Source organism: Peromyscus leucopus, chromosome 7 (assembly GCF_004664715.2).
Source record: "Peromyscus leucopus breed LL Stock chromosome 7, UCI_PerLeu_2.1, whole genome shotgun sequence".
NCBI classification, from domain to species: domain Eukaryota; kingdom Metazoa; phylum Chordata; class Mammalia; order Rodentia; family Cricetidae; genus Peromyscus; species Peromyscus leucopus.
In genome coordinates, this window is record NC_051069.1 from 62,262,661 (window position 1) to 62,286,751 (window position 24,091).

Consider the following 24,091-nt stretch of genomic DNA (forward strand, 5'->3'; position numbering starts at 1 on the left):
TTCACTTTAAGGCCTTTGTCACAAATCTGAATCTTTATTGTTCTGAAATAAATGTTAAAAACATAACTTGAAACAAAAATGTCAATATTCAGTCTCAGAAGACGTGTGGCTCAGTGCCCATCACATGGAACAAGAAAACGTCCTTTAAAAAAAGGAAAAAGTACTATGAGAAGTCCTTCGTGAGTGAAAATGCACCCTTGTATATCCTCCTCCCCTCTGCATCTTCTTCACGACAGTTCTTGCTATGATGCTTGGCGGATTTTTTGCCACTCAACAAATTCATCAAGAAGAACAGGCCCTAGAAAGAAGACGTAAGTTTTGTTAACTCAGTGAACTCATCCCTCTAAAAGGTTCTGAGGTGGCAAGGGCCCACCTGACCTGTCCTTCATCTACTGCTTTCTGTTTGTGTTTTTTCCCCCAGGGTTATTTCCTTCTCAAGGAGTGTTTCATGAATTCCCCTATAACTGAGACAAAACTAACCTCTTCCCGTAGCACTGGCATTTAAACAAACAATCAGAAAACATATTTCTGCTATATCAAGAAGTATGAGCACTTATTAAGGGGGAGTGGCCACATAAGACTGACTTTACTCTAAAAATGAAACAGAGTAAAAAGAACAGCATAAAGCAAATGCCTACTACCTATCTGACCACTATTCTAAAAAATAAGTTTGATAATGTAGAGGTTCCAAATGTTTACCAACAAAAGCCAAGTGGGCAATTTAAATGAGATTTCAGTATTTGTGATGTATGGAATTCAGTATTTCAAAATGTATGGAAAGTATGACCACGAAGAGATATGCTTGTCTTGTTTTTCTCAAAACATAAAACCTCTGGGTGTTCTTTTCTCTCTTGCTTTTAGCAGACCATACAAAAACAGCTGGGCAGGCAAAGCAGTAAATGGCAATGTTGGAATACTGCGTGGACTGCCAAACTGGAGAGCAAGTTCAACACAAGCCACTACTTGGTTCCAACCTCTGAAACCTACAAAGGAATACAGGTGCAATGTGTCAGATTTTCTGATAGTTCAAATAAATTTACAAGTTTATTTTTATAACAAACCTCTCAGTTTTAAATGTTGGCTCAACACACACAGATATACACCTCTGCAGGCTTATGTAGCTCTTGGGCTGTTAGCCTACTGCAGAAAGCGATTATTTCTTCAGACAAGAATTAAACTCTATGCAATCCTGTAGGGAAAGAACACTACACTCGGAATGCAGGCTGTATCTTTGGTACCTTGTTTCTTTTGTGTCACAGTGTTTTATTGCCATTTTTGTTATACTGCAAAGCACCATTCCACGGACACTGAGACACTATAGTACTCCAAATGATGGTGACTTAAAGTTTAAGAGTTCTACAGAATTAACTTGGCTTATTTGTTGTGCCTTTGTCCTTTTAAATGCATGAGTGAAATTTTTCTTCCACTGAAAAGGCAAGTACAAAGTAGGATTTTAGCTTCTAGGTTGAGAAATGATCATTTAGCTGTAATGTCTAGTCACTGAAGAATCAGTGTTTTTATTCACTAGCATTGATTTTACAACACTGCTAAATCTAGACTCTGCCTCCCCCAAATCCTGATTAAATAACTAGTTATTGTTACACTAGTTCAAACTTTCGGTTAAAGTCTCAGAATGCATTAACTCAATTAACATTTTTAGGAATTTTATTTTCATAGGAATGCATGATATACTTACAAGCACCATCTTCATCGTAGTTACTAAGATCGGCATGAACTGTTCTGCTGAATTCTAATACATTGTACCACTGATCTTTGTTCATAACACGATACTTTGATTGCTGTGGAAAATGATATAAAAATTTGGACTACAGAACCAACATTCTTATTGGGGCTTGATTTTCGTGACTATCCATTTATTTGGCCTTTTCTAAAATATTTCTTCCTTTCTTAATTACTTGATGTTCTAGTAATTAGTTATCATGTAGCAGTAAGACTGACATTGAGATTTACGTATGTGTACACCCAGGTAGCTCTCAGCTAGAACCTACCCTACACATAGTTGGTCTGTGTAGTTTCCACTATACAGAACTTGTGTGCATAACATAAGCTACATTTTGAAGAAGCCATCTACAGCAGTAGTGGGAACAATATGAGCTTGGATCTAAATTGCAATGTGGACACTCAGTTAAGTGCTCTTGGGAAAGCTACTTCTGTGGCAGAGAGCTTGGTGGGCAGGTGCTCAGGGTTCTATCTCCAGCAGTACAACTAGGTATGGTGACACACACCTGTGATTCCCACTTGGGCAGCAGAGTTCAAGGATGGCCTGGGCTATCTAGCAAGACTCTGTCAATGTCCCTTCAAAACACAAACCATCTCCCTCCCAACCACCACCACCAACAACAAAAATAAAAACCCAATAGTAAGCTAACCCCATTACCCATTGCCTCAGCTGCTAAATGATAAAGCTTGCTTGAACGATCTCTTTCTTTTTAGAGCCCCACAGAAATTAATATTTTTTTTGTATTTAGCTGAATGTATTTTTGATCAACTAAGAGGAGGAAGATATGTATCATTAATCAAAAATAACAACTTCACTGGGTCAAAAAATTTATCAATGTACAAAACTCATTTACCCAGGCTTTAAATAAAATTGCTCTGGAAAAGTTACCGTGACAAGTAAACAGCATGATGTTATTTCCAATAGAAAAGGCAGGTCTATTTAAGAAATGGTTAGAAATATGGCCCCAAAGGTTTAAAAATAAAAAAATCAGACAAAGCAATTAGGAAAAAGCAAGCGTCTTAGAGCTAGCTGGAGCTCGCAGGTGCAGTCCAACTCTTAAGAGGATATTAATTCTATGATCAACACATGCTGCACAGTCAGCAGTGTATGGGTGACAGTTACAGCCATGCTCACATCTGTGGATGCAAAGTATTAACACTTCATTTCTTAATATTGAGTCCAATTAGAAAAGAAAAGTTTTATTAGTAAAATAAGTTCTATGTTTCTACCTAAGACTAGGGGATGGGGAGACTAGGGGATGGGGAGACTAGGGGATGGGAAGACTAGGGGATGGGGAGACTAGGGGATGGGGAGACTAGGGGATGGGGAGACTAGGGGATGGGGAGTGGGAATAGGGTAGAAATTGGTTTAGAAGCTTGAGATTTATGTACTAGCATCAATTTTCTCTCACCAAAACCTCAAGAAATTAAGTTTATAAGAAACGCCTATGCTAAAATATTTTTTCCTGAGGCTCCTCCTAGGTAGAATGAAAATTCCTTAAAATTGTTTTTATGTGGTATAAGGGATGGAATCCAAAGCGTGACAAATACAAAGCATGTATTCTATCACCAAGTTACACTCCAGTTCCCAAGTATCTTATGCACAGAATATATAAACAATACAAACTTATGTCTAAAGCTGACAATAAGTATACATATTTTAGCAGATTTCTTTAATTACTTATGTAGAATTTTTAAAGTACAGAATTTGTCCTTTAAAAATGTATTTTCAAACACTTAAAACTACCCATACATACCTCCAGGTACTGGTAAAATACTGAAAAGAGTGGCCATGTTCTCCCAAGCAGCAGTGCTAACATAGACTTAGCAGTATCAATATCAAGGCTTCTCTGATCTTTATCCTACAATATTAGTGAAAAAAATGTAAGTATGCCCATAAAATGAAAACACTCAGGATATTAAGGGGAAGCTGTACCTACCCTTGCAAAATCAAAGGCGTATCTGTAGATATTCTTAAACGATGAGATGTCATTTAGCTGTGAACGCAGAAAATCAAATCTGCTCTGTAACTTTTCTGTGCAGTCACACCTTAAAAACAGAGGTCAGAAGGAAAGCATTCTAAAACTGAGTGCATACAGGACCGTTCTTTAGGTCTGGCAATTTCAGTTGGACAATTTAAACTAACAGACATATTTTAAACTACCAATGCAGAGATTAATAAAGCAGAGGGAATCTAACAATCAGAGGACGTTGCAATAACTCCTTCAAGGAAAACATCTCAATCAAAACTTCCAAGCAAATCACAAATATGTCTTGGTGTGAGGGGCAGAATGCCTGCCTAGTGGGCTCCAGACCCCATTTTCCATCCGAGTACTGACTCTTCTCCAAGGGCTGAACAAACGATAATCAGGTCGTTGCCACATTTCTTTAGAAAGTTTTTAGACATTGGCTTGGTAAAAAAAGATCAGTCACGCTTAGTCTTAAAAGTTTAGGATACCAGCCGGGCGGTGGTGGCGCACGCCTTTAATCCCAGCACTCGGGAGGCAGAGCCAGGTGGATCTCTGTGAGTTCGAGGCCAACCTGGGCTACCAAGTGAGCTCCAGGAAAGGCGCAAAGCTACACAGAGAAACCCTGTCTTGAAAAACCAAAAAGTTTAGGATACCAGAGAGGAAATAACGTATTAAGTGACCTAATCACAAATCCAGATTCCCATAGTTTTGGTCAACAAAGTGGAGTCCAATTATCAAAGCACCCAACTGAAGGTGAAAATGCAGAGCTACAAACAAGTTGCCTCTATTATTTCTAAAGATTAAGACAGTAAGCAGAAACACCTCAATCAATGGAATACTCAAGTCTTGCTGGTTTTCTGATGCTGTTAAACTCTACTACCAGGTTTTCTGGTCACTTTCCAGCACTCCAGGCATTTTCATTTACCATTCTCAAAGTCACAGGTATGCTTCAGCATACTTATTTCCTCTATTGGAAAGGATGAACTCAAACTTGCCATCTATGTGAGACCACCTGACTTCCCTTGATTAAACAGGGTATATCATCTACTGTAACCACAGTATTCCATTCAAACTGAATTTCAGAATTCACGATGTGACACAGACACTTGGTCTTCTAAAATTTAACCAAGATTTTTCATTATCTTAAGTCAGCAATGTGAGGGTCTATGTGATATGGATCACACTGTTAAAGTAAATCTTTAGAATCTATGAAAAGCCATCTTTGTTACCTGTTTGACACACTGATAAGACATTTTAAAAAACACTCCTTGCTAGCTTTGATAGCAATCTTATAGCATCAGAAAACAAATTGAGGATTATTTAAGAACTATTTTGTGAATACTTATTAAATACTGCAATTAGCATTTGTCCAAACTAGATAAAAGATAGACTTGTAACTACTTAACATTCAAATTTTCTGTTTCTTTGTAACCTATTTTTACTATTTTAATTTTTTCTATTACTTGCATAAAATCTGATTCAAGAGGACATTATAAAGATGGGAGATGAGAATATGCATTATATACATGTATGACATTGTCAAAGAAAAATTTTAAGTAATAAAAAATCTGATGTTGATTAAAATTATGTATGATTTTTTTAACCTATACTCGTACCATTTTTTTTTTAAACTTTTAGTTCTTTTCTTGCCCAATACTGCCAGAATTTAAGTCATTTTGTATATTATTTGAGACTGCTGATTTCCTTTTTTCTGCAATTTCCTTCTATGTGACCACAAATTTTGTTAAGAATTTATTGCTTCTATTACATAATTCTGAGTGATAACTTTTGCAAGATGTGTTTCAGGAGTGGTAGGGATAAACTTCCTAAAACAGGTTTAAGAGAGAATAAGAAAAGAAGACCTGGAGAAAATGAATACAAAGTCTTTCAATGGGTTTGGGCCTGAGTAGCTACAAGAGGGGCAGTAACCCAAACGGGATGAGAGAACAATGGGTCCTGAAACTTTCTTACAGAAAATGTACTACCAATTTCAGCAACATTGAGGAGTGTGTTTCTCTTTCTCTCTGCTGCTAAGCATAACTAATACACATGGATCATATAAAATGCAAGACAATTCTGAATGAAGGCACGTGTGGTGGCACACACATATGAAATCCAGTATCTGAGAAGCTGAGGCAGGAGGAGTCTATGTTCAAGGCCAGTCTAGGCTTACTGTTGCAAGATCTTAAATTCTGAAAGAGAAAGCCTTGAAAGAATGACATGTGGTGGTAAGCCCAGTTTCTTTTTGCCTCAGATATCCTTGACACTGCAGATAACAGCAAGTTGAATGTGGTGGCACATGCCTATTAATCCCAGCTGTGGGGAGGCAGAGGAAAAAACAGAACCACTGGGGCTAGGGAAGACAGATGATGATTCAGTGAATACAGTGCTTGTCACGTAAGCTTGAGGGCCAAAGTGCCAGATACTGAGCTCTGTCTTCAACTGAGGGATCCTGCATTAGAGTGGAGAGTAACTGAAGATGACACACAGGCCTTCACACAGACAAGCACACACATGTATGTGCAACTGCTCACATGTACCCACACATATATACATACCACACATACACAAAGAGACAGGAGAAAAGGAAAAGAAAACCAAATACTACTGGTCTAAAAAAGACAACAATGACTCCTAATGACATTCTGCTATACTCATAGATCAGTGCCTTATTCAGCCATTATCAGAAAAGATTCTTCCTTCAGCATATGGGAACAAACCAGACATTATGACACAGAGGGAGAGACCTTGAAACACACAGCTCTAAACTGGATGTCTCCATCAGATCCCACCCCGGAGCTCAAGGAACACTGCAGAAGAGGAGGCAGAAAGAGGATAAGAGCCAGAAGGGATGGAGGACACCAGGAGGACAAGGCCCTCTAAAACAACTGAGCAAAACTCATATGAACTCACAGAGACTGAAGCAGCATGAACAGGGCTTGCATGGGTCTGCATCAGGTTTTATCTTATTATATTCTACTTTGTTAAAAAAAAATTAAACAATTTTCTTTGTGGGGGAAAAAAAGGAGCTGGGGGTATAGCTCAGTGATCCAAAACTTGCCTAGCAATGCCCCAGGTTCAAGAAGACTAAGAAAGAAGTAGCCTGTGAAGACAGAAGGCTCTAACTGTGAACACTATTTCAGTATCACCAAATATAGTGGTCCAACTCCTGGCAATGGCAGTGGAGACTTAACTAGTGTCCTAACGTGTCCATGGTTCTCACTCTAGGGAGTACAGCAAAGCTTCCTCTGCTCAGGGGTGCTGTCAAGTTTCCTTGGTGATGAGTTAAGGTCTTCACCATCACTCAGTAGTAACAAGGACAACCCCAATAGGGTCAGTGACAATGTGAGGAACAGTAACAAGGCCCTCCTACCAGTTCTTGACAATTTGTCAGAATGCTGGGCTGGGCCTAAACTCTTACTCCTGCTCAGGAATAACACAACACATTCTCCTATTGAGTGTAGAATGGCAGCTTTAATTTCTTCCTATATCTGTCAGTACACAGCAGATCCTCTCCTGCTGGGGTGCTGGTACAGTTGATTAGCTTGAACTATTTTGGAGGCCCCCAGGCAGTAGGACCGGGACCTGTCCTTAGTGCATGAGCTGGCTTTTTGGAACTTAGGGCCTATGCAGGGACACTTTGCTCAGCCTAGGTGAAGGAAGGAGGGGACTGGACCTGTCTCAACTGAATCTATCAGGCTGAGCTGAATCCCCAGGGGAGACCTTGCCTTGGAGGAGGTGGGAGTGGGGAGTGGATTGGGGAGAGGGGCCCCGGGCTGAGACGGCGGTGGGAGGAGGGGGAATCGTAGCTGATATGTAAAATTAAGTTAATTATAAAATTAAAACAAAACAAAAGGATTATTGAGTAAGATACAGGGTCCATGGCATAATATCCAGATTGTCCAAGTTTCAAAAGAAAGATCTCTTACCAAGACAAGAAGGCAGATTTCAAACGGAATGTTTAGACCTATCTCTCTCATTTTAAAGCAGCTGTCATACATGCTTCAAAGGTTATTGTTAACTTACTAAAACAAATAACAGAAAACACTACAAAAAAAGGAAAGAAATCTATGAAAAGAAATGTAAGGTGTAATGAACAAAGTGGAAATGTTTGGACTGCAAAATATGTCCTCACATTTCCATAACATAACACGTGTTCTAAACAGACCAATTAGAAGGCATATACAGCTGGGTTCATAAACAAAGAAATAACAAAAAAAAAAAAAAAACAAACCACAGTACAACTAGATACACTGTTTTGAACAAACTTCAAAAACCAATACAAGTATGCTTAAAAAGCAAAAGACCGGTGGTGGGGGTGGAATGTAAAGGGTGAATATAAGCAAAGCACAATAACATATTATGAAAATACCACAGTGAAACCCATTATTTTATATATAAATTTAAAAAATTTAATTTTAAGAATGACAAAATAAAAGATCTGAAAATGACCTGTAATAGAAAACAGCCAAAAGAAAGCAATAGTGACTGTATTTGTATCAACTAATAAAACCTCAAAGCAAAGAAAATGATCAGAACAGAGAGGATAATTGTATAATGTTAAAAGGTCAACCCATCAAGATATAGCAATCCTAAACAATCCAATATGTACCAAAGAACAAAGCTGTAAAATACATGAAGAAAAAATGACAGGGCTTTGCACTGTGTGTTAATGGTATAGTACCTAGAATTGTATGCACAACAAAAAAGCCCAGGCAATCGAGTGCCCATTTAATGAGTTTGTCATCAGTCCCTATCTTGGAGTAATCTAATGTGATTCCCACTCTACTCAGGTCTTAAAACATGTCATGTTATTAATATGCATGATAGGTTATTAGTCAGATCTTAGCGGACCAGGAATATGATATAGGTGTCCTAGCAATAGAGGCTAACTAGATACCAGATGTATAAATCCTAGCACAGTGATCCCTCTCATCATTTCTGGCCTTGGATTATTTTCCGTAGTTTACAGATGAATTACAGTATGCCTTTTGAAAATAAGCCTTTATATTTTAACAAGCACTTATACATTTTCCATGGAAATTACTTCTTTACGCTTAGCCTGTCATACTACCATAAATGAGATGATGATGATTATTATTATTATTATTATTTTTGTAACTCTAACTTGGCCAAGTCTAGTTCCTTACAATATATGCTTCATGTAAAAATAAGAAAAATCTATTCTGACTACTCATTAGAAATTACTCTCTCGGTAGCTGATGTCAAACAGAACAAAATTACTAAGTGAAACAGTAAGCTCCAGTGGAAGTTAAAAATCCATTCAACCTCTACCATGGACATGTAAAAGAAACACATCTCATATCATATATTACTATAATGATGCTTAGAAACTTGGGAGCCTTAAGATCTCCACATTAACAAGCTGAAAATGTTCACCAGGTGCTCCACATTCACTTACATTTACTCCCTTCTCTGTCATGACTTGAATTAGGGCCTTATCTTTTATAGGCTTCTAACTTCAAAATGCTTTCCACCTTTTTTAGGATACGACCTACATTCTCACCCAAAAATGCAGAATCTTAAATAAGACTTGCTATTCAAGAAGGAAAAAAAAATTAAAATGAAAGAAGATTCTCAACATTAAAAATTATTCATTTCCCTAACAAAGTTTGAAAATTAATTTAACAGCATAACACAGGACCTATGATAGGAGGGAGTCCTACTTTCCTGGAGAGTATCATAGGAAACTCTAAAATACAATCATACAACACACAATGACTGAGCAGTCACTAGGGAGGCAAGAATCCATAGGAACACACCAACATTACTTACAATTCTTTAAAACATCCTATATGGGTCACAGCTCCATATGGGACAATCATATAAATAAAATGTGTGTATGGGGCAAGTCATAAAAATTTGGCAAGTCAAAATTTTCTATGCACACAATCATCAAAAATTAGTTAAAAAAATTAAACAATGAGGTGTTTCTGGTGGTGTTTGCCCACACTTAATCACACGGCTTTACTGTAGCCTTGGTTCTGAACAACACATGACCCACACACAATGTATTGTGTGAATTAGTCACACAAATGCCAGCAAATGTTGCCTCAAATACCTTGGCTTAGGTGCCAGAATACCCTGTTACAAACAACAGTTTCTTATTGTATATACATACAGTTTTCTCCTCTTTTAGAAATTTGATTATTAAATTATAGAGAAACAATTTAATATTTTCATACTACCACTTTTCAGCATGTATAAAATTAGAATATCTTTATATTCTACACTGCTACATAATGTTTGGTTTTAAAAAATGCTGTTTAAGTTGTTGAGTTCAATTTTGGTTTGGGACTAGGACGTAATTTCTAAAACTTTCTGAAATAGCCCTAAATAATCATTTTGTTCCACGGTATGTCTGTTTTCTACTCTCAGCACTGACAGTTATAAATATTGCTCAGTTCTGATTCTAAAAAGCACCAAAGATGGTCTGCAACTGTATTGAGCAACAAATATTTAGCTAAAAAATTTTTAAAAGATTTATGACTATTTTGCTTGCATGTATGTCTGCGCAGCACATGCATGTAGTGCCTTTGGGGGCCAGAAGAGGGCACTGGATCCTTTGAACAGGAGTTACAGAGGGTTGTTAGCCATGGGGGTGGGGGGTGTGGGGGTGGAGACAAGTGCTGGGAACTGAATCCCAGGTCCTCTGCTAGTGCATCAACTGCTTCTAACCATTGAGTCATTTCTTCAGCTCCTGACTTAATTCTTTTTTTTTTTTTTTTTGGTTTCTCGAGACAGCGTTTCTCTGTGTAGCTTTGCGCCTTTCCTGGAACTCACTCACAAAAATCCGCCTGGCTCTGCCTCCCGAGTGCTGGGATTAAAGGTGTGTGCCACCACCGTCCGGCCTTAATTCTTTATGTAAAGAAAAATAAGCATATCACTCTCATTAATATGTAAATTTCCTTGGGTCTTGCATAAGTGATAAAACTATATGTATGTTTTAAAATAAATTTATTTTATTTATTGTCAGCATATGCTTGATTTGTATGCCTATTTTATATACCTATAAAATATCTTGGGGTGACTACCCCTCTGGTTTTCACAGCCACATATACACATACCCACATGCGTGTCACACACACACACACACTCAATTAAAAGTAAAAATCTAAAACACAGGAGTAACTTTACAGGACAGTGACAAGGTAAATTAAACCTTTCAACTCGGCTTCCTTATTTCTTCTGCATGTCTACATAGCATGTATGTGCAGGTTATGTGCATGTGTGGGTACAGGTGGAAGACAATGTCCAACGTCTTCTCTGGCCACCTTATTTCCTGAGGCAGGGTCTCTCACTGATGTGGCTAGTCTAGTTGCAGTTTACTCAAGGGTGACATTACGGTTACTGTCCATCCTTCTTGTGAGCACTGGAACACAAGCTCTGGCCCTCGTGTTTGTGCTGCAAGTCTTTTATCCACAACCATCTCCCCAGCGCCAGTTTCCTACCTTTCAAACAAGAACAATTTCAGATAATAGTAAATATCTCATGGGAATGTGTATGTGAAATCCTTAGCACAGCTCTTAGCTGAACTGTGCTCCCTCTGAGGCACACAGAAGTCAATTCATTCACCCCACCTACACTTACACACTTACGTCCAAACAAGTCCTAGTATCCATAATGGTCTAATGCAGATCTTAAGCAGAGAAAGAAGATAAAAAACACCAAATGGTTTTCCCCCTTATTTATTTTTATATGTGTATGGGTGTTTCATGTCCTTGTATGCCTGTGTACGTGTATGCCAAGAGTCTGAAGAGGTCAGAGTTACAGACTGTTGTGGGTGTGAACTGAATCCAGGTCCTCTGAAAGAATAGCCAGTCTTAACTGCTGAACCACTTCTCTAGCCCCTATTTATCTTTATTAAGGTGAGGATGGAGCCAAAAGCTCTATATTTATTACCAATATTATAAGCGTATGAACAGAACTAGCAAAATCAGTAACTACATTCAGGCAATTATCAACACCATACAATTCCCACAAAAACTCAGTAGTTCAGATGGTGGTTTGAATGAGCACAGAATGGGCTTCAATTTCAACATAAGGATTTGGGCAAAAAATACTTCAAGAAAGTCTTTTAAATAAGAAGAAAGTTCGGTTATGTAAATCTAAGTGAGGCTTTCTTCCTAATGTGTGAATCCCAATGAATATGCTGTGGCATGATGACATATAACAGACTTTCTCTACAGCACCAACTAGATAAATACTGTCTACCTCCCAATTGTCAGACTGACTGGGAAGAACAGAGAGGAATGTTAATAGCAATTAGTAGTTGGCCTCAACTCCAAATGAGCGGGAGTTACACACCACACTCATTACACCACTGCATTTACACCATTCTCAGCCTACAAAAACCAAACAAACAAAAAGCAAGCAAATGTTCCCTATTCCTCCCTTTCTTAAGATTAAATCAGCCAGGCGAGATGGCACACACCTTTAATCCCAGCACTTGAGAGGCAGAGGCAGGCAGATTTTTATGAGTTCAAGGCCAAGCCTGGTCTACAAAGCAAGTTCCAGGACAGCCTGGGCTGTTACACTGAGAAACCCTGTTTTGAAAAACAGAAACAAAAGAAGAAACAAACAAGCCCTTTCCCCTTTAATCTTCAAAGTCCAAGTCTTAAGATGAAGCCCAGAAAATGTGCAACATGGCCCTTTCTGAAAGGAAATTTTTCCACTATACTACTACAACTCTTACAGTCACTATTATTACCACTGTTACCTTTCTGGTTGCTGGCACTGTTACTGTTAGTTCCTACCACTGCTCTTTATTATAATGAGCAGGTATTTAATCAGTTTTCTCCACCAGCATGATATGTAACCTGTATGCCAACACCCAACTTTTAGCTAGCAGATGTGGGAGAAGTTCTCCACCCAGTTTAACATGCTGGAAGAAAAACTTCCAAGTATCTTTAGAACTATGATCTTTAGATTGAGAAAAATAAAAGTCCACCCACATCACAACAACATGGGAACTGTGTGGTAAAGTACAGCACATCTTAACAAGGTCAGGTTCAGCTTCCATCAATTCTCAGACCTTAAAACACCAAGAACACTCACTTAAACAATACCGCAAAACTCTTGTGTGAACCTGAGCTCAAAAATCTGATTATTTTCCAACATTCCTAAAATACGGTTTTAAATTCCTTCATGTTAGATAAAGTACCAACTAATGTAACAATATTATTCCCCATAGCTGGCAATGTTACAGACCTTATGACTGACAATTAGATTATCTCTTTCAAACCCTATGAAACATAAAAATAGCCAACCTACGTTCAATTATTTCACACAAATGGAAAGCCATTTACAGACATCTATAAGGACAACCTTAAGACAGATGTTTAAAAAAAGCTGGAGAGATGGCTCAGTGGTTAAGAGCACTGGCTGTTCTTCCAGAGGACCTGAGTTCAATTCCCAGGATCCGCACAGTTGCTCATAACTGTAACTCCAGTCTCAGGGTATCTGATGCCCTCTTCTGGCCTCCTAGGGAACTGCACACATGCGTTGTGCATCTACACACAAAAAACCCGTACACATATAAATAAATTTTGCCGGACGGTGGTGGCGCACGCCTTTAATCCCAGCACTCGGGAGGCAGAGCCAGGTGGATCTCTGTGAGTCCGAGGCCAGCCTGGGCTACCAAGTGAGTTCCAGGAAAGGCGCAAAACTACACAGAGAAACCCTGTCTCGAAAAACCAAAAAAAAAAAAAAAAAAAGTTAAAAAAAAAAAAGATTCCAAAAATTGTGAATCATTACACAAAATAGATAATTGTGATTATTTTAGTTCAATATTCTTGACCTGCATGTATGTTGTAACTAGTGGATTGTTCTTTAGTGGCATTCTACTCAAGATTTCTATGAATTAAAAAAGTAAGTTAAAATAATTCAATTGACAATTATCTTGATTTGAAGACCGTGAAATTCTTAGGTCTAAGAATTAGGTCTAAATTCTAAGACATCATCATCTCACAGGAAAAGAGACTAAAATGTTTTGTATTATGTTAAACCAAATAATTAATAACTATCCATTTCTATACTAAGGTACATTAGTTTGCATCTCATATCTTAAATTTCAAATAACAAACTATCTCCTCAATATAAGTTTATCATAAGATTAAAGCAATAAACCTGGCTAGTTGGAGAAGAAACCATGTACTTTGCATGGCAGTCAGAATCACTGAGAAGCGAAACGGCCTTTCTCCAGGGAAATTTAAGACTATGTTATTCTATCAGAGGGTCAAGAGGATGATACCTGAGACACACTTCTGGGGTTGTTTGCATAGTCTGTGAGCTTTCTGTAGGAGAATGACAACAAAAACAAACCATGCTCATGGGTTAATCAAATCCTATGCTTGTACTTAATATCAAAATTATTTTTATCATTAATAAGCCACATTAGACCTGGTAATGTTAATAAGCCAGATGAAGCTTCACAAAAATGAGTTTATATTTTTTGTACAATTCTATTTCTATGTAATCGTTTTATTAAAAACTAATTAAACAGTTAGAAATAGTCTAAAGAATCTTAGAGTTATGTATGGCATGAAAGAATTCACTCTTTCCTGAAAAATACTATAAAATTAAATAATGGTTTCTATTTTATTAAAAAACAATCCATACATGAAAGGGGGAAAAATATCAAGAAACTTAAATTCTAGATCCCAATTCTGCCACAAGAAACTATGGTAACTTTGCCAAATTTTCTTAACTGTTTTGCATCTCATACTCTTTACTTATAAATTAAAAGGGAAAACTTGTTTAAAGTTCTATTCTAGAAATTATGATTGAGTTCATCTGAGAAAAGGTTTTTAACTCAAGGAATGAATATGTGTATGTGTGTATATCTATGTCTGTCTGTCTGTATGTATGTATGCATGTACTTACTACTGTATACTGAATGTTCACACACCCCCCACACACATACCTTTTTCCAACAAATCTCTTTATCACAGTTACACAGTGATAGGACATATTCCTGTGTACACGTGTATACACACACACACACACACACACACACACACACACACGAACATTATGTTTAAAAGGCACACAAAGACATTTAAAAAAATAGTTTGAAAAGAGAAGCAAACAATAGATATTGAAAATTCAAATATATAAATGTCAGTGCCTTGTAAGCAAATAAGGCATCTTCTCTTAAGTACTGAGGGATAGATAAATAAGAGTTAAGAACAGTTTACATGCACTGCTAAAACCATAGTCAACACAGAAAACTCTAGGGCTAATAAGGTACAGTGTCTGCCTTTAAAAATTTCACTGGAGTTAGGGATGTGGCTCTGTGGTACAGCACTGGGTTAGCATGTGCAAAGTCCTGAGTTCAATCCCAAGCGATGGAAAACAAAAGAACAATAAAGTAACGCTCTAAAATATGAAAATATTTTAGAATGTTAACATTCTGATGGAACATTTTGAACATGACTTAATAGACAATTACCATACAATTCTTTTTTTTTTTTTTTTTTTTTTTTTTCGAGACAGGGTTTCTCTGTGTAGCTTTGCGCCTTTCCTGGAACTCACTTGGTAGCCCAGGCTGGCCTCGAACTCACAGAGATCCGCCTGCCTCTGCCTCCCGAGTGCTGGGATTAAAGGCATGCGCCACCACTGCCCGGCAACCATACAATTCTTAATTGAATTGAAATTAAAACTTTACTCTGGAAAGGCAGAGTGAATTATCTGAATAATGTAGTAATTCTGAAATTTATGAAAATATTCCAGGTGTCATCTCCATCTGAACATACATAACGACAGACAACTAGAGACTACACAGGAGCCAGAGAATATTTCTACTTTGGTCCTTTTGAGAGTTATTAGGAGGAAACAGCTCATGAAAACACCAGTAACTTTCTAAACTTCTTACAAAGGGGAGTGAGGAAGTCCTAGGATTAAGAACTATCTAATGATGAAATTCTCAGAGTGGAGTTTTGCATAGAGTGCGAAAAAACTTTTGTTACTCAAATAAACCTGTGAACAACTAACTCTGATCATTTCTAATTTACCTGTCCAATGACTCAACATGTTTCAATTAGCCTGTGTTTTTTCTTTAAAGCATATGAAAATTATTCATTTGTCAAAACCACAATATAATTTTGCCAGTCCTAAAACTGATTTTGATCAAACCAATTTGATTATTTTAAAATGAAATCTTACTCCTGAAAATGATGAAGCAAAAATATCAATGAGATCTTTAAATAGCCACCAAATTTGTATTTTAGAAAATGTTCTTACTGTAATGAGGTCATTCCTTTTAACCATTCTTCCTTGGTAAAAAATCCCATGCTTTCAGCCTCCAATTTCCACGCTAAAACTAACATAATAATCTGTAAAGAGAACATAAAGGACAGGGAAAAGTCAGGGAGGATCATAGCTGCATTCATCATGAAGAACATTCTTAAAAACAATTACTTCCAATCGTCCACTATCAGATACTACAGCTTCTGGATTGTTAACTATGAAACAACTGATACATGCCAGTCTTGAGGCAGTGTTTAGGGATGTTGATTCTCACTCTATTATAAACTGCATTTGTATCAAGAGACAACTTGACCAATTTAGGCTGATTTAAAAAGTCCTAGTGTGAATTTACAATATTAAACATTAAAAAAAAAACCCTTCATATATTAAAGCCTCAATTTTTAGAAATTTATGAAAACATTATAATCCACTTATATTTAATTTTACTTAGAAATAAAACATACATTTTCAGGTTCAACACCAATGTCTTCACAAAATTTTTCCATTCCTTCTGGCCCTACAACTTCATCAGGACCTACAAAGACAAAAATAATTTATATATTTTATTACACCTTATTATGAACATGAATTAAACTATTACACTAATGGCATCCATGAAAATATCCTAATACTTTTTTTCAACAAATAAGTGAATTTAAATTTTAGTATAGCTCTGAGAAGTATAAATATTTTAAATTTTCATTCCTTAAATACATTACACTATGAACTAAGGATTTTTTTCTTTTCGTTTTTAGGTCTCACTATGTAGCTCAGGCTGGCCAGGAATTCATAGAAATTTACCTACTTCTAACTTTGTGTGCTGGGATTAAAGGTGTGAGCTATCACACCCAGTGAGTTAAGGACATTTTTTTAAAGGAGTAGTAAAGAAATATTCGAGTATAAATCAGTAGTTTGCAAAAAGAACAAACCAAACCAACATGAACTTACTTATTAAATCTACTACGAATTTATTCTGAATAAAATTTTTGACAGTGTTAAGGCTTTAGAGCATAGGGAGTTTGAATTATCTTTTTTGTTTCTTATTTTAAATTATATCACTAAAAGTCAATGCAGTTCTTCAACTTTTTTTTGTTATCAGATTCCCAAAATAGAGTAACTGCTAATTCTTCTGTACCTAGGAATGACCTAAAACAAATGTTATGATTTGAAATATGACTTAAATTTATCACTACAAAAAATGTCTTGAAACAAATGTTACATTATCCAAAAGAAGTTTTGATTTTCCTTATTATAAAAAAACCTTGAAAATAAAAAACACCAGACACTACAATTAATCAGGCCAATGTCTACACACCTACATGAACTTCTAGATTGGAAAAGCACTTGAAAGCTTCACATTGGATTTTATGCTTTCACTATTGGATGCATTTTTATGCACTTATCCACTACCAAAAATGAAAATCCCAGGACAAGAGTTAGAACTAGAAAAACAATTAGTTTTGTTTATATCCTCTATGAATAAATCATATCTATTTCCTTCATCTCATTCTTCCTCAACCCCTAATAATTCAGCCTTTCTTGTTCTTTTCTACATATTGCACTGTCTCTACATGTACACAAATATACATATTATTTAGATTCTGAAAATGAAAGAGATCATGCAGTTTTCTTCTTGAGACTGTGTCCTCCTTGTATATTTTAACTTTCCTTTCTTCAGCAATTAGAAAACACTTCATTTTTAGCTAATCAAGGTGATACAAGTTTATAATCCCAGCACTTGGGAAGTAGAGGCAGAAAGATTAAGTGTTCAATGCTAGCCTGGGCTACACAAACAAAACCTGGATCAAAACAAAACAAAACCCTACAGACTTGAGTCACAGACTAAACTAATTTTAGCAGGTACATTCCACAGTGCTATAATTAGTTTACAGATACAACACAAAGCCAATGTCTTATAATTTTTCTTAATAAAAAAATACAGCTCTCTACTATGTGATGAATAAGGTGATATTAGCAAACAAGTAGAAATCAAAGTAGGTACTATATAAAACATACATATGATCTTAGGTAGACAAGGTCTGTAGTGTTAAGTGACTTTCCCAAAGCAATGGGAATAATAGACTGCTGTGGGATGGTCTGTATGTCAAATGCTCTGATTGGTCAATAAATAAAACACTGATTGGCCAGTGGCCAGGCAGGAAGTATAGGCGGGACTAACAGAGAGGAGAACTGAGAGAACAGGAAGGTGGGAGGAGACACTGCCAGCTGCTGCCATGACAAGCAGCATATGAAGACACCAGTAAGCCACGAGCCTCATGGCAAGGTATAGATTTATAGAAATGGATTAATTTAAGCTATAAGAACAGTTAGCAAGAAGCCTGCCATGGCCATGCAGTTTGTAAGCAATATAAGTCTCTGTGTTTACTTGGTTGGGTTTGAGCAGCTTGTGGGACTGGTGGGTGACAGAGATTTGTCCTGACTGTGGGCAAGGCAGGAAAACTCTAGCTACAATAGACCAAGTGTAAAACAAGCCTACACCAAAGTTCACTCCCTGACTGAATGTCAATAATACTTTTAAACTATAGCCTTCTCATAAAACTACAACTGGGTAAGAGATGTGTAAGTGAATTCAATTAATTCTTTCAAGCTCTTTGATTTCCACTCAATAAACAGTCATGGAAATAATTAGCTCACCTTATATTGCATTTAAAGTATGTAATTCTATCTTATCTATTCTTTGTGACAAATTAAAAATTCTCTCTATCTTTTCCCCATAGAGGGCTAGTATACAATGGCTTTCTATATACCAAGTTATACATACATGAATTCAACAAATTGCTCACTAAAAATATCTCGAGATAGTCAGGCATGGTGGCATATGCCTTTATTTCCAACACTCAAGAGGCAGATGTCTGTGGGTTTGAAGCCAGCCTGGTGTACAGAGTGGGTTCCAGCCAGGGACAGACAGAGAAACTCCGTCCCAATAAAACCAACAAGTCAATGTGCTCTACATAGCAAGTTCCAGGCCAGCCAGGGCTACATAGTGAGCCCTGTCTAAAGAAAGAGAAGAAAAAAAGCATCTGAGCATCTGGAAGATAAACAATCCCTCTGTACTGCACACACGAGGGCTTTGCTCCTCTAACCACTACTCACATTTTATATAGCACTTACAGAGAATAGTAAGTAACCTACACATGATCACAAGTCTCCAAGAGTAGGGTACATGGAAACATCACCCCATTTTATATAAAATATAAATGTTCCCAGCTATATGTTCAAGGCTTAATAAAATGCTACAATAAATACTCAAACAAAAACCAAAACAAATAATGTGCTTAGTGACAGTACCTTCACAATGAACTAAACAAGAGATCAGTTAACACACATGCATACATTTGAAAATGCTCTAAGTCTGTTAATAGTAATACTACCTAACATAATGAGTTCTGACATGTATCAGGTACTGTGCTAAGGCTTTGTAGCTATCATCCACTCTGAGTGGGCCTGGCTTGTCTCCACCCCAAAGGATATCCCCATTTGATAAGAAAGAACATGTACTGTTCACCAGCAAACGACTGATGCTCTTATCAAGGAAGCTTCCAACAAAATAGTTTCTGCAGAGCTGTCTGAAATCCTAGTACTTCCACATATTACTTGTATGAGCCTTCACAAGCTGTAATTTCCTCGCCTATACACATACTCTTTACCATAGGTCTTCCTCACAAGAAGTCACATTTGAAGGCAGGGATCACATCCTCATTTTTTCATTATTATATCCCAAGCTTTATCACAGAGTTGGACTCACAGAAAATATTTAATAAATATTCATCAAATGACTCACTAAATGACAGACGATAACCTCAAGTGTATTTTATTAACTTTTTTTCAGTAGAAGTAAAAATGAGTTGCTATTTGCATAACTTTGACTTGAGGATCAGTCAACTATGGTTTGAATCCTGGCTCTTGGACTGTATCATCACTGGTAAGTTAATCTAAGCCTCAGTTTTCATTCATAAAACAAGGATAACATTTCTTACTTGACAGATAGGTATAAGGAAAATGATATACTTATCACAATCCCTGGAACAATGATAGCAATTATTATGTTGGCTGTTAAAAATGTCAGAGTAGGAAATAAATATTTAATTCAAATCTTAGAATACCCAGGGAAGTTTGAATAAGAGCTTTAAAAAAAAAAAAGGATACATACACACTATATAATCCTTATGGTGTCTAGTAACCTTTGTAAGTGAATAAAGTCGATGAGAACCTTCTGATTCTATATAATGTATATGTAAAACTGGCACTTTAAATAATGGGTCAACATTTTAAATAGAGGTCAGTAAAAAAAATGAATTCTCTACATTTAATTTGGGTTAGTGGTTGTCTTGGGATACCAGTAATAGCATTTATTTCCCCTGATCTAGAAAGATTCTATTCTGCTACTAAACAATTTTAAATCATACAATTGGGATCACTCTGCTGATCCCAATAGCAAAGTTGCTGCCCCCTTTTCAAACTAGTCTAGCTTTCCATAAAGTTAACTTTATAAGGTGAAACGCTACACTTTAGACCTTAACATAGTTAGTACAAAATAAGGCAATAACTACTAAGTATTTTTACTTTAAGAAAATACTTTTGAGAATGATAATGATAAAAGATGAAAAAATAAAAGTAGGAAAGAGAAAAAATAGTTTTAATATCAGGGAAAACCTGTCCTATGTGCTCGTGAAATTATAAGTGGGAAACAAGTTTTTTGTTTCTTTTTGAAACAGGGTTTTTCTGTGTAACAGCCTTGGCTGTCCTGGAACTCTCTTTGTAGACCAGGATGGCCTCCAACTCACAGAGCTCCACCTGCCTCTGAGTGCTGAGATTAAATGCACATGTCACCAAGAATTCTTGTTCATGGGTTTGCCTCACTCATCAACCACTTGTTGGACTCAGCTCAGGTTAGTCTGCCCCTCCAAGAAGGTTCCCTGATATTTTCAAGGTTGAGTTTTGTATCTTGTCAAAAATCATGTGTCTTCACAATCTACTACTTAACATACTATAATATTATCATTGTTTTCTTATTGCTGTATTTGTTGTAAAAATTATTAAAGGGTAAATGTGTTGTACATTGTCTCTGAAGTTTAAATTGTTTGCCACACTACCCCAAAAGCTTCAGAAAATGTTTCTAATTCTGAAAACACAGAGAATGGTGAACAGAAAAATGTTTTGTATACTGTTTTCTAGAATACTGAATAGAAAATGCTTTATGAAGCTGGGCGTGGTGGTACATGCCTTTAATCCCAGCAGAGCAGGTGAATCTGAGCTCGAAAGCAGTTTGGTCTACTTGAGTGAGTTCTAGACAGTCAGGACTATAGAGAAACTTTGTCTCAAAAATCAAAACAAAGAAATAAATGTTTTACTTACTTCTTTCCCAGAGTACTTATCAATGCATTTAATGTGACTATTTCTATTTATACACAAACAGTAAATGAGTTTCTTCTCTTCTACAGAATAAGAATTAAAGAAATACTAGTCTTGAAATGGCACTAAATTCTTAGCCAACTCATAATCCCAGTACACAGTACTAAAACCTAAAGTCCAGCAATAAATAATGTTTAAAGAAAAAAACACAGCTTTTAAATGTATATGATTGGTATCTTAATCCATGAATTTCATTACCTGCATACTCATAAAACCAAGCCAGGCACTTCTTTCTTGAAAAATCTTCCTCTCCACTGATCAGTCTGGCAGGAGGCTGGGATCTGCAATAGCTTAGAAAACACACAAATGTCTAGGACTTAGTAAGACTCAAGTCTTATTGAAAAACTCAACAATTGCTTCCATGCAAATGAAACAAAGCCATTTTTAACTTAGCATTATGGGAGGAGTTAGGCATTAACAATATGGACCTGTACTCTATGCATAAGAATTTTTGACCAGAGCAGGGTGGTGGTGGTGCACGCCTTTAATCCCAGCACTTGGGAGGCAGAGGCAGGCAGATCTCTGTGGGCTCAAGGTCAGTTTAGGCTACAGAGGGAGTTCCAGGAAAGGCTCCAAAGCTACACAGAGAAACCCTGTCTCAAAAAACCGGAAAAAAAAAAAATTCTGACCAATGAAAACTCACCAAATTCCAAGAACAGTAACTAAAATTATTTCCCCAGATTTCAAGGTTATAAAGAAGTGCAGCCTTCAACCCAAGACTAGAAAAGAAAGTATAAATCTCTTTTTCTCTCTGAACTAAGGGCTTTACTCACGCCACTGGGCTTGCTCTCTACCACTAAGCCATATACTTTATTGAATGCCGAAAAGCCTTATTGCGATTCTGCTACTGAGTTGTATGGAAATCCCTACGTTATAATTTAGGTTGAATCACCTGAAAGTCTAATGATACTGCCCTTCAGCTGTTTTAACTAGCTTAGATATCTTAGATAGGATTCTCAGAAACAGCTCATAAAGGTCAGGCAGAAAGATAGCTATCAAAGAGCATAAAGGAAATTGTATCACACTAATCATCCAAGAAGTATTACTTAAGCTCTTTTGCTAAAACACACCAAGAGGGGGAAAAAAACCGACTACAAAAAGATGAGGATTAAACAAGTCCCTTTCCCTTGTATTTTAAGCAGTGTATTTCTCACAGCTTCTCTTCTTAAAGAGATTTATCCAGTAGTGCTGGCTCTCTTGTTTTAACGGTAGCATTTTAAGTTGTCACTGTAAGTGTCAAAATTAACACAAGGACAACCCAAAGAATATGGGAGGGAGGAAGCCCGCTTCTTAAAGCTAAAATGCAGTGACTTTCCGCAGCAATAACGCTTCTGTGCGGACTGAATGACATGGCAAAGGGAGCAGAGGGCTCCAGCTACAGTTCTGCTTTGTTTTCTTTCTTTCTAAGAGAACACAGAACACAATAGTTTACAAATGACTAAAACTGACTGAAGAGCCAACAGCGTCTGGAGGCTAGAAAATAAAAAGCACGCAGAGCCTTCCCCACCCCGCGCAGGGAACTGGTACAGGTGGAGTGGGGGCATGCTGCCTCCAGCAGCTGAGGCGCTCGCGACTTAGGAGGCCTCCTGCTGAGGTGGTCCAGGTTAGGCCACTTCAAATGCTAACTCAGGAGACCAATTATAGCATAGGTTTCCTTTCTGTCATTCCCAAGGCAGCTGTCAAAATCCTTCACGCTCTGCTCCTTCTTTCTTCACACTGACATTTAACAATGTGTGGGCCAAGCCAATTCTTGATCTCGGGAGCCCCAGGGACGCCGGGAATCTCGGCCCTGCTCGTTTGGGAGGTAGAAGGCAGGGGTAAAGAGCACGGTTTACGTGCGGTTGTCTGTTTCCTACCCTCTGGGCACGCAGACAACAATGTGGGGCGAACCTCAGAGCTCGTCCAAGTACGCCAGAGCACACGCACAGGCCAACACGAGGTCCGGTCCCGCGCGGAGCGGAGACGCGGGGCTCCTCACCGACCGCCCCGCCGAGGGCCGGGCTCGGCCGCCCCGCCACAGCCCGCAGCCCGCCGCGGCGGCCCGTCCCGCACCGGAGGAAGGCGATCCTGCGGGGTGGGGGCAGGCGGTACCTGGAGATTTTACACTTTTTGAGGCCCGAGTCTTCTGCGACCGCCGCTGCCACTCCGGGGGCTTTTCTTTTCTTCTTCACTGGCATCTTCCGCCTTCCCCGGCGAGGTGGACAGGGCGGCCGGGGAGGAGGGTCGCGCTCCGCCGCAGCGCCGGCTCCCGCCTGCCAGGGACCGCAGCGCAGGCCCGAGGCGCGACCCCGCGGCGGCGGCGGGCCCTAGGTCTCCTCCTGGGGGGCGGCCCGGGGCAGGCAGCGCTCCGCCCGGCCGCACCGCTGCTCGGGCTCTGCGGGGCAGGGGACGCCGACAGCGCGGCACCTCCAGCAGCCTCCAGGAGCAGGCGGCTCAGCCCGACCCGGAAGCGGATGGCTGGGCCGGAAGTGACGCGCGAGCAGGCTCGCGGGGCGGGGGCGCGCTCCCGAAGGCTCGGCGGGCAGCTCCGGGGTTCCGGGGCTGGCGTCTCCGCAGCTGCCGAGCGAGCGAGGTAACCCGGTGAAGAACCACGCGCGAGTGTGCCCACGCCTGACGGGCAGCGTCTCCAGCCACTCGGATGTTCACGGTGGGCCCGAGATGAGCGCCTCACGCCCGTC

At 38.4% G+C, this 24,091-nt stretch overlaps 1 protein-coding gene across 3 annotated transcripts; it reads right to left on the reverse strand.

The window, feature by feature from the left end:
* Nucleotides 1-23,858, reverse strand: Dcun1d5 (defective in cullin neddylation 1 domain containing 5). Of its 3 annotated transcripts, XR_005092000.1 has the most exons (9): nt 23,505-23,858; nt 21,612-21,703; nt 16,445-16,515; nt 15,975-16,066; nt 3,681-3,789; nt 3,498-3,602; nt 1,697-1,799; nt 700-983; nt 210-298 (listed from the first exon to the last, which is right to left on the reverse strand). XR_005092000.1 is itself a non-coding variant. In XM_028890966.2 (8 exons), the coding sequence occupies exons 1-8, from the start codon at nt 23,588-23,590 to the stop codon at nt 243-245; spliced, it is 714 nt and encodes a 237-aa protein (XP_028746799.1). In that variant the 5' UTR covers nt 23,591-23,850; the 3' UTR covers nt 1-242. The 3 variants fall into 3 exon arrangements, 2 of the variants coding, with proteins under 2 accessions (XP_028746799.1, XP_028746800.1); XM_028890966.2 differs by lacking the exon at nt 700-983 and having other exon boundaries at nt 1-298; nt 23,505-23,850; XM_028890967.2 differs by lacking the exons at nt 700-983; nt 1,697-1,799 and having other exon boundaries at nt 1-298; nt 23,505-23,856.
* Between the last annotated feature and the right edge of the window lie 233 nt (nt 23,859-24,091).